The sequence below is a fragment of the Trachurus trachurus genome, assembly GCF_905171665.1.
Source record: "Trachurus trachurus genome assembly, chromosome: 7".
NCBI lineage: Eukaryota > Metazoa > Chordata > Actinopteri > Carangiformes > Carangidae > Trachurus > Trachurus trachurus.
Genome location: NC_139901.1, coordinates 16446778 through 16458865, shown reverse-complemented (window position 1 = coordinate 16458865; position 12088 = coordinate 16446778). Strand labels below are relative to the sequence as shown.

Below are 12088 nucleotides of genomic sequence, written 5' to 3'. Positions count from 1 at the left end.
TTTTTTCCCCCTCGTTAAACAACAAAGGAACAATGTAGGCCCCTCACTTTAGAGTTTACGGTCTGCACCTCCTACACGTTCACATTTAGAAAAGCTGCACACTTTAACACAGCACAACCTTAAATCCTCAACAGTGGCAGTAATGTTTCTTCTGAATGTTCGATCAGGAGAAATCCACATCTGTTTTGTCTGCCAGGATCATCACATCCTGTTTGACTCAAGTCCGTGACAGGTTAGGTGTGTCACAAACTACAGTCTCTGTGCACTGTGGTGCTCTGATATAGCAAACAATATTGGACATGGCTTGTGTGAGTTAACTATCACATGACATTTTCATACCGTTACCAAACTGCAGCTTTAGATGTGTTCAGTGCATTTAAGCAGCAAACCACTATTATTGACCAATCCTGTTGATTTCACATAATGTTCAACAGTGAAACTAAAATGAAACTATTCTAAAGCACTGTTTAGCTACAGAAATATAGATTCACTTTTAGACTTTTCTAATCATTTTTGTTGTTGTGGCAGCTTAAAAATGGCAGGGAAACAATCTGAGAAGTTCTTGCAACCTCCCAGTCAAATACCGGCTGAGAGCAGACTGTTTTACATGAAGTAACGTCTGTCAAGAACAGCTGACATACAGGGTCTTCTATATTTCAGTGGCTGGTTGTTGCTTATTTTATAAAGAGCTGAAGTTGCTGGCCCAGGCTCTGTTCAAATAAAGACATTTCAGTACACACCTGTCTGGTTCAAATGGTAAAATAACCCATATTTAGTCGGTCTACCTTCCATCATATAGGAGAAGTTTCAGAGTTGCTCCAAAACAGAATTCAGTCTTTCTACTATATTGGAAATCAAGTGGAAATAAAGTGCGCTTATAAGTGATGTGGAAGCCGGCAGAGTGAAAGGCTGGCCATCAGCAGTGGAGACATGATATTGTTTTAATACAGTGAGACATTGTTGCATTCAGCACTTCTCATAAAAAGAATATTTAGAGAAGTTCAAACTGCCCCTTCCCTGCACAGGTGATCAACCATGGCGTGAAATGGAAGGTTTACAGGAATGGTCAAACCCACCCCCACCTGAGATGTGACCGGCATTTTTGGAGCTATTTGACTGTCTGACAGACACTTCTGGAAAAACCTGCATTCTGCACAGAGCCTATTGCAGCTCAGCCATCATACGGTATATAATGGTCAGCTGTAAGGCTGGGTCAGTGTCCGCTCGTGCCCCTTGAGGAATGAAAAACGTCGTGTCCTCAGGCCTAACCTCTCCTCGGCGTATCTGCTCATTCATCTGGGCTGCTCATTAAAGGGTAATTACCTGCAATTAGTGAATCATGTCGCTTTAATGAAGATGTTGAAAGCTGTTGGAGCCAGAAGGGCTGGCCTTAATTCTGAGTGATGTTCAAGATTAGTGGCAGACAGGAATTCAATAAAGGCAGACAGATTAATGAAGTATTAGCATTATTTTTGTCGGTGCTAAAGTTAGCTTGTATTATGTTTATATTTTGTGTTAATTTTCAATTCTAGCAGCGTCAACACCTTGCCCTGGGGGGCAGGTACTTGTTACTGTATCAGAGAAGCTAACAGATACAATGATGATAAAACTGTGTGTGTCTGAGTACATCTGTGTGAACGTGGTGCCTGTGCGAGTGAGTCTGATGCTTTCTCTAGTGTGTGTGTGTGTGTACGTGCGTGCATGTGTGTGTACGTGCGTGCGTGTGTGTGTGTCTGTGTTCCCTGGCGGCGTGGTGAGTGTTTAATCTGGCCCGGTGGCGTGCCGTTGGCCCGGCTAATCACAGTGTGTCTGTAGGAGTGCGCCGAGCCAGGGGAGCACGCCGTCGCTAACAGCGCCTGACAGACTCATTAGAGAGACCTGGCACTGAGCTAGCAAGGCACACACACACAGACACACACACACACACACACACACACACACACACTCAAACACTTTGAAACACACAGTGGGAAAGGCACGCAGGCTCAACTGCACAGACATTGGGAAAAATTCACACACTTACGCAGTTCTTTTTTTGACATTATTACACGTGCACACAAACTCATTCATATAATCATCTCTTGATGAGTGTGTGCTGTCTCTCTCTCTCTTTCACACACACACACACACACAAACACAAACACACCCAGTGTTCCACGTGTGAGAACAAGGCAGGCGGTGACCCCTCACAGTCGCAGCCCAAACACAGACAAGAGCCGAGAGAGCATCTGGGAAAAGAGGAGGGAGGAGGGGAACAGAGGGTGAGAAAAGAACCAGAGGAGGCAAAGAGGAGGAGTGGAACAGAGAGAGGGGGAAGCATATGACACAGCAGTACTTTCTGCCATTCAAATGTGTGTTTAGACAGGCAAATGCCATTTTCAGAGGCTAATTATCTGCAGTCAGATTACCTGCTCTGAAAGTTTATGAAAAAAGTATATTATGCTTTGTGAATGTGGACTGTATTTACAGCTACTGTAAATGTGAGAAGGGTTACTTACAAGTCTGTCTTCATGCAAATTCTCAAAGAGTGAAAATTAAAGTTAAAATCTATTGATTTGGGAGAGTGACATTTAACAAAGTTCGACAAACTACTTTGACAAATTACTTAAGACTTGCTTGCCTTGCACTCACAGCGAGGTTAATTGCAGCTCAGCTGCTGCAGAGCCGAGTGGAAACATTAGGTTCGGCTGAATAACAGGTGAATGCAAAGCAGGTCAATACGTAGTCAAGTGTGGGCCTGCCAGCTGTTCACTCCCTCTGCTCTGTGACCACACAATGGTGACACACACACACACACACACACACACACACACACACACACACACACACACACACACACCCGCTCATGCTTTGCACACAACAAATAACAGGGGCAGAGTTAAACATATAAACAAACCAAGTAGCAATCTTTTCTATTTTTATGCGTTTTTCTTGTTAAAACTCAGTTCAGTGACGTGTGCTAGGAAGGGAAGTAAATAATGCATAGAGATGCGATCCAAACGATGTTGGGATAGTAACTGTATAACGCTGGTAACTGGCTGGATGAGTTGTTTTATATTTACCCTACTGTCAACAAAAGCCTGTTAAAGCTTATTCCTCTGTGCCATCGAGCTCCGCTGCTGTCCAAAAACTGTTTAAACTGTTAATCCACATCGTCTTAGTGCTGAAAGTCAAATTTTCATTCACTTTGGGATTTTTTCCCTCGTTTATGCTCTCCACTAACCTCTGAGAAAAATACTCATCTATTTAGATGCTAAGCACTCAACATTGTTCACCAGCTACCTGCTAACTTTGGCTTCTGGCAGTTTTATTTTTTATCTTTTTTTTTTTTTTTTTGCTGCCTGCTGAAGCCGAAAATGAGGCTGAGGAGAGGAGTAAGATTGAATAGTTGAGCCAAAACAGTGAGCTAAAGCGGGCTAAATGACCACAGATCTGTTGGGTAATAATTCTCAGTTGGGGTAAGTGACAGTGACTAAGCCCTTTCATACCCAAGATGTTGAGCACTTAAACAATAAAACTACACATTTTCCCTTAAGAATGAATGAGTGGTTGTGTCGTCATGAGATTTGTTTGCAGTCAAATAGTGCCAGCCTGATCCTTTATCACTTGTTCACAATGATGACAGTTCTGAAAAGATAAAGAAAAGAAAGAGAGGTCCTTCTCAGAGGAACACTCTGCTCTCTAACCAAAAGTTATATCTTCCTGCCAATTCTGCTAGCTCTCTCTCCCTCAATGTCTCTCTCTCTTTGTCTCTGTCTGTTATACTGTTACTCTCTCGCTCAGTCACTGTTATCCTTTACTTTCATTAACTCCTTGTCTGGGCTTCTAATCTAGCCTGGTAGCTGTAACTGGAACACGTTTTGCTGACAACCCGGTTTCACCTAAAAGCCAAATCAAACTGTCTTTAATTTCCCCTACCACTGTACCATGTAACACACCAGCTCTCTCCTCTCTCTCTCTCTTTCTCTCCGTCTGTCTCTTCAGAATACAATAGATGTTTTGCTCTGCGCGATCCTCCATTCTCTCTCTCTCACTCCTCTCCAGCACAAGGCTATGACATTGAGGGAATGTGATGTGATGTATTGTAGTGAATAATGTATTCTGCGAGGATTGTACAGAGCGCGTGGAGCAGATGGCAGCAGGCTGATCTCGATGTGTGTGTGTGTGTGTGTGTGTGTGCGTGTGTGTGTGTTTAATGATGACAGTGTGTATATGTGTGACATGCGTATGAGCGTGTGCCTGTGTGTGTGGGTGTGTGCTCACCCAGAATGGGGGAGGGGAAGGAGAAGAAGAAGGGAGGGAGAGTGGGGGTTGGTGTGTATGTGTGTCTATGTGAGCTTCCTTTGTGAGATAAAACATGCAAATGGTGGATTATTTTAATGCAGTTTTTTCTAGAGCCCCGAGCCTTAATCCCTAAAGCAGTTGAAATGAAAATAGTATATGTTTTCTTTCAAACTCTTTCCCTCCCTCCCTGCTTTTTTATTCCCTGATAGGAACTTACAACTACCAGCTGTCTAGGAATGGGATCCTTTGCACTTTAATTTCTCTCTGGTCTAGTTACAGCCAAAGACTGATGATTACATCCAGAGAGCATGGAATTGACTAAAGCTAGTCAGGCCTTAACTGCTCTGTTAAGCAGACGAAGGATCATTCATGTGAATTTTTTTTGTGATTGAATGGCGATAACAGTGTTCACTCTTAGAATAAAGCTCAAAGATTAGTATTTTCTGGACTATAAAGTGCATTACGTTTAAGCATTGGGCTGACTGTTTACCGATTGTTAATATAGCTTTAGAATAACATACATAACATGTTTACATTACAAAAACATAATTCCACCAACTCTTAAAAAAGTGAGTTTGCTATATTTTCACAAAAAACACACGTGCCTGTTGTGTAACCCACATATGATGCAGTTAATATGTGAAATTCTATGGTGACCACCTGATAAATTCTTTCTTTCTTCCATTTTCTTTCTCTTTTTTATATTTATATCTTTTTAAGCTATGAGTGCATGATGTGTCTAAGGCACACTTAGTAAACTAAAGCACACAACCACACAGATGCACACCTCTCCCCTAGTATGAAGTTGTCCCCTATAGATGAAGGTAACAGATGGTAGAATCTATTTACATTCACTCAGGTGATGAGTTTAGACACCGAAGGTTATCCTACAGTTACTACAGCGACTGCACTCACTCTGTTAGATGTATAAAGTAGAGGATAGTAATCTTCATCACTTGCTCAGTTATGCCTCAGTGATATTGAGTAACTTGACTGTAATACCATACTGTGCTTATTCACATCCTCTTTCTACCTGTTGGTTACCTGTGGTGGCTTTATGCCCCCCACTCTGCTCTAATGCGCCCTCAGACCCCCTGGAGACTCATCAGCTATGTGGCACCAGCAAGATATTTCAGGTGGCATGTTGGGCTGCAAAGTGCAAAGTCTGGTGGATGCCTGGCAACTGGCTAACATCCTTTTATTGTATCCTCCCACACCACAGATGCAGCAACAGAGAAAAAGCCATTGCTTTTTCAATGAAAACATTTTTATCAATTAATAATTTTGTTGTGAATATAAGGGATTTTCCTGAACTATCAAGGCTGAATCTCAGCATGTGGAAACAGAGGGAAGAAGAAAGCTTGCAGATCCTTGTCTGCTTCATATTAGGCACATTGAGCATAATTGAGTAAATGTATTTAAGTATTTGAGCGAGCTGATTCAGCCTCTCTGGGATGGTTGATATTGTACTTAAGAGGAATATTGCTTGAGGCAATTCATTAGTGGTAAATAATTGAGAGGCTCAGATAGTGCTAAGGTGAAATGCCTGTTATTATTTTATGGAGTTTGTGTTCTTAGGGCTCTTCAGTTTAAGAATATTAAAAATGTACAAGGCTGCTAACAAATTACTCACCCAAAAGATTCACAATGGGCCCTAATGACTAACTATCCATCTTCCATTGTTTTCAAGCTGTGTGAAAGTGTTTTTCTGCATCATTATCAATTCTGTTTCTGCTTTTAGTTAATGTTCTTTTATTTTATGAAGAATGTGATTTTACCCTCATGCTTCTTACATTATTTACTTATTTTAATAGGGGTAATTAGGGCCCATCAGCTATTACAGCAGGATGATTGTTGGTACTACACAAACTGGTTTAAGTATTTCTGAAACTGTAGATTTTAGGGCACCTTATCCTACAACAGTCTCTAGAGTTTACATAGAACGGAATGAAAAACAAACAAAAAGAAAGAAACAATCAATGAGAAGCAACTCTGTGAAAAGTGTGTTGGAACTAAAAAAAAAAAAGGCTATGCTAACTCAGATGCTAAGATGCTATTCTAACTCTTTGTGACTGCAGTGAGTAGAAACACATCAAATTACACATTATAACACCACCTTAAGGCCAGTGGGGCACAACAAGCAGATAATAGGACCGTGGACCCAACCTGCATTGTGCCGTCAGTCCAGGCCTCTGGTGGTTTAATAGTGAGAAGAAAGTTTTCTTGGCACACTTGTCACCTAAAACCAATAAATCGTGCTTTGTATGCCACAGCCTATCAAGCTTCTTCCAGGATGGTAATGCATCATGTCACAGAGTTGTCTCAAACTGGTTTCATGAGCATGACAATGACTTCAGCGACTTCACTGGCCTCCCCAGTCACCAAATCTGAATCCAGTAGAACACCTCTGGGATGTGGCAGAACAGGGGTTTCGCAGCCTAAATGTGTAGCCGACAAATCTGCAGAAATGATGATGCAATCATGTCAACATGGAGCAGAATCTCTGAGGAAAGTTTCTAACATCTCATGAAATTTGTGCCAAGAATAGAGGCTGTTTTGAAAGCAAAGAGAGGCCTCAAGTACTTGCATAGTGTGCCCATTAAAGTGCTTAGTGAGTGCATATAGAGCAGCCTTGGAACTAATGAATATACCTCATGTTAGTGAGTCCTCTGGATCTGATTATTTAATTTCAAATAGGCTCATGCAAAGGTAACTTGGTTATATGAACTTACTCTAAACCCGTTTCTTCCATATATGTCTGTTCATACTTCAGCTCAGATGAGCCCTTATATGTTAAAAACTGTCACCTTTACATGTCGGTTTTCCGGTGATGCAACTTAAAGGCCATTGAGGTTTTATTTAACATCTTGTACACCCACACATCACCACGTGAGAACCAAGAAATGGGGGAACATTTGAAGGTCTAGTTGGTTATTCACAGCTATATAGACTAAAACAGCATCTTCTGTGTGGTCTGTGGTATGGAGACAATAGTTGTTTGTCCCCAGTTGTGTATACTTGTGTAGTGTTTGGTCAACTGCTGATACGCGTGGTTAAACTGTTTTTAGTCATGCTAGTAGCTTAGTGTTAGCTGGTTCTCTTTGTCAGTCCATCTGCCACTTGTGCATACAAGTTGTCCCTGTGTAAAATATTAAATGGATACACATATTTGTGGTCCCCAGAAGATTAATCCAAATATTTTGGAGATTCTCAAATGTGTCAACTCGGGCCAGCAGCATGTTAATAGTTCCACTGATGTTTTAATTGTTGACAAAAAAATCATTCAGCCAAGGCAATGACCTGAAAATGCCTATTTCGTCTCATCAAGTAAATTATACTTCCGTTGGTGGTAGAAGACATTATTGGAGGCTGGGTGTGTTGTGGGGACTGGTTTATCGCATAGCCTTACAAAGTACAGTTTTCTAATTAGGGATGTCCTACCCAAACCACATGCATTCAGAAAAGGTATTCTTTCTTTTTAGATATAGCTACTTGCTTGGAGTCCCTCTCCTGTTTGGAATTGTCCCATCCTGTGTCGCTTTCACTCACCTTGGTCTTTGTTTGTGGTGTCGTCAATGCAAATTTCCTCCCTGCATCCATGCCAAGTGGGACAATGTAAAGGGTCATCCAGTTGACAAAAAGATGTTGCAGTAAAAAGTATGATTTGCAACAAAATTAAATGAGCAATATAGAGCAGTACATGTTTTCCTGTAATCATGATTTATTGTCATGTCCCACAACCCTAATTCATGTGTAGCATCCTAAAATCCCTGAGCCAAGGTAATAACATGGTGCCCCCCCCAGGCCTTGTTAGGCACGTTTTCAAACTATCGAAAAGTCAGATTTTCTTTGTTGAATGAGCTTCGCAGCCTCACTGGACTGTAGTCCTGTAGTCCTGTAGTCATTGACATTAACCACATAATGCACCTTTAATCACATTAGCTGATGTTTGCTAGTCATGTTTATAATGCATGTCCTATTAGATTACTCTGACAGTTGTTCATAACCCAGAGCTGCATTGTACATGGAGAAAAAGCAAACCCACTCGTTGCTCCATGATACTCCTTTAGTCTCCAGATCCTTGGCTCTTTGCCAGTGTTCAGCCCCACCTTCTTGTGGGGGGTTTGTGTATATGCTTGTCAGTGTGTGAGAGAAGAGAGAAGGGAGGTGGGCATGGGGAGGAGGCGTGTTCAGGGTGGAGGCAATGTCAGCTCATTAACCTCCATTCTTCCCCATGCAGGGTGCTGCGTAGAGTCACTGTGTAAGTCTCATGTCATTACTCCACCCCCTGCACGTGTGTGCTGGGCATAAGGGGGAAGAGGAGAGCAATAAGAGGAAGGGAGAAGGAGGGAAAGGTTCACTAGGGAGGGGGGCCCTTGACATGTTCCTTTACAAATGCCCTGCTTGTACCTCGCAAACTAAAGCCCCGCCATCTCGTTTCCTTCCCCACTTTTGTCTTCTCTGTCTCTTCTCTTTCTCTCCCCGCTGTCTCTCTCTCTAACCACAGGCCCGGTACAGTGTGGGTGAACGAGCGGTTAGGCTCCACACTGCCCCCCCTCCAGGCATCAATCCAGCTAGGAAAAGACTGCCCACTGCTGTGGTGAGATACAGTAGCCAAGCCCCCCATTTCTTAAACCTCCTCTATTGAACCTCTGTTTGTTCTAGATAATTTAATTGAAAAGGTGTACCACAAGGTACTGACCTGGGCCCAGGGTTGTGTAGAGGCTCTAAACTGAGGATAATTTAAATTGTGATGAAATTACTTGTCATAGAGAGACTTAATCTCTCCCTGCAAGAAAACACGCATGCACACCATATTTCACATATAGGTGAACAAATGTTACATCTATTTCCAGTCAGAAACAGACATACTTACTTGAAATTACAGATGATTTCAGGAGTGTTATATTTACAGTAATAAATGTGTGAAAATATGCAAAGGCGTGAAATACGCCCTATAGTTGGGTCACACTACGTGGGAATCCATGTCTGACTCTTAATGCACCATAGACATATTTAGGTTTAACTATAAATTATTATTATTAAGGTATAATATTTGATTCATTGACTGAAAAAAGTTCCTTATTTTACAAAGAGGAAACACATAAAGCTCTAAATATGAAACACAAGCCCTTCTTTGGGCAGCCTGTTATCAGAATAAGATGTTGCAATTTTGCTTCCTGTGAATTTTATATCTTTTGTTGAAACTGCATTGATAATCTTTTGGATGGTGAGATATTGCCTGTGTGTTTGTGTTAATATTTGTGCATGTTTAACTTGTGATATAATTACATACTGTTAGAGAGTGAACACACCACAACCTGATTATCAGCATCAGTTGTTCAACAATTGCATCACTTCCTCCCCATCTTCTTTAACTCTATACTCTATGCTGTCCATCTCTTGTTGGTTTATAAAGGACCCCCATAATAAACGTACAGCCGAAACCTTTTGTGTTTCTCCTGACAAAGCCATGGAAATATCTTTATGTGTATTGATGTGTGCTCATAATGATTTATTTTAGTCACTGCCAGAACAGTCAAACTTTAGCCTATTTTTCTTCCTCTCCCTTTGCTCTTTCATACTTTATTCTGTGCAGAGGCAAGAGAGCAGTAGATTGCAATAAGATAACCAATTATATGCTAGAGGAAACCAGACTTTTTTTCCTGCTGCAGTTATCTGATTCTGCGGTGAGCAGAGGCAAAGGGCTGGGGTAATGTGACATTCACTCTGCCCTTTATCTTCTCTCATTGCTGTTCACCCCAGTCAGTTAAAAGTGGCTTGTACTCTGCATCCTCTCCTGCTGCCAGAGAAACCTCATTGACATAGACGTAGAGACATGCACACGCTATATGGACACACGTGCTGTGCACGCAGACACACATTTGAGCGAGTACACACACGGAGGCGCACATACATATCGTCACCTACGACACTGTGTCAGGTAGACACGTGGGATAACTCTTCTCCTCTTAGTAGCACCTTTATTAAGAATAGCGCCAACACAACTACTGGTGCTACCTCTTAATTGCATGTGATGTTACTGGGCCTGATGTGAAGAACGTATTTCCCTGCGCTGGTTAGCAGGTGGCCGTTGAAGGCCAGCATGGCAGGATGAGGAAGGCCATGTGGGTGGCACTTTGGTCTGACACATTTTTTTTCTGTTATACCTTTGTACATATGGCACACGTGGCACACTGTGGTTTTGACCTGTTTTTCAAACTGCTCTACTTAACTGCCCGAGCAGACAGATTTTTGTGATGACAATCAAACTACAACTACATGTAAACCTACCTGCATGGTTTGACACTGCAGTCATATTTTATCCAACAAGTCCAATGAGCTTTTACCTAAAACTGTATTCATAGTCTATACAAAAGTACGTTGGACTGCTGAACTAAACATTTTTTTGGTTTTGTACAGTATAAACAAGCTAAAACCTCAATTATTACCTATACCAACATATCCGCATCAATGAAATTCATTTGTGAGTCATGTTTCTGTCCACCTAATGAATGTCAAAGGGATAGTTCAGGTTATCTTTCATGGGGTTGTGAGATGTAGTCATGCATAGACAGTGTTTTACCTGCAGTAGATTTGAATCAGTGCGCTGCCAGTTAGTAGAGGCAGCAGCAAAAAAAAAAAAAATCCAGTGCACTCTACGTATATGTGCACTTAAGTAGTTTAGTGGATAGAAAAACGTAGTGCCAAAGGAAAATGCTGTTTTGACGTGAAGATGAACCACCGAAGATATTTGACATGAGGTGACCATTTAAACAGACATTGGATTGTTTCAGTGTGTTTCTTTTACAAGAGTCTAAAACACTTATTTTTTCTGCTGGTCCCATTGACAGTAACATAGCCTATAGCTTTGCTAGTGTGCCTTGTTCCCTGTTGCCTCCACTAACACACTAACAGGCAACACACTGATCAGAATCTACAGCAGGTAACACACTGGCTAAGCCTGACTACCTCACACAACTCCACATCAAATGATCCAAACTATTAAACCTAATATTTATACTTCTGTTAGGTCTGTTTTTGTCTTTACCAACTCCAGAGGGAAATATGTGGCTCTTTAGCGGCTAAATGCTCCACTATGTTGCTGCAGCCTGTCAACAGTGTGTAATGCAGTTTGAAGTTGAGGACTGCCAGACCATAGCTGAGTATTCCCCCATATCCCAGTCTTTTATGCTTTATCATAATATCCAACTATTGGATGATGGATATTCTTTCATCTGCCACAATGTCATTTGGTATGAAACAATCATAGACTTGGCAGATTTGGTAAACATGAGTCAACTGTCTGCTGTTTACTGTGATTTTTGTGTTTGAGTTCTAATTTTTGGGGCCATTGTTTGTTTCTGCCTTTTGCAACCACAATATGAAGTTATGATAAGCTTATGATAAGTTTTGGTGGTCTGTGTTTGCTTTGACTGCAGAAATTATTCCATTGTAAGACATGTTTTTTTGAAATGATGTAAATGAAAGATACATCAAAAGCTAAATCAGACTGGAACATAAATATTAGAACTAATGTAAGACATGCTCGAAACTACAAAGCAGTGGTTGCTGTAAAAACGTGTGACCTGACGCGTGTCACCAATTCACTCGCTGTGAATTTACGAACTTGCAGTGAACCTGTATTCACAGTGGAAACAAAGCCTTATTTAGCACAACCCCACCTGGCCTCTACACACACGCACACACAAACACAGTCTTTCTCCTAAATCTCTCCTCCCATCTCTCACCACCTCTGCTGTTGACTGTTGGTTCTGTTTTGTGGTTTCTCCTGTGCAACAGA

At 41.5% G+C, this 12088-nt stretch overlaps 1 protein-coding gene across 2 annotated transcripts in view; it reads left to right on the top strand.

Moving 5' to 3' along the window:
* Positions 1-12088, top strand: part of LOC310988322 (TOX high mobility group box family member 2-like) — a 76178-nt gene that overhangs the window by 19693 nt on the left and 44397 nt on the right. Inside the window, exon 2 of one of the 2 annotated variants that reach the window (XM_083974871.1) lies at positions 8792-8884. The exons of the other annotated variant lie outside the window; for it this stretch is intronic. Within the exon in view, the coding sequence (XP_083830997.1) occupies positions 8792-8884 (93 nt within the window). The remainder of the gene's footprint in view (positions 1-8791; positions 8885-12088) is intronic. 2 annotated transcript variants of the gene reach the window in all.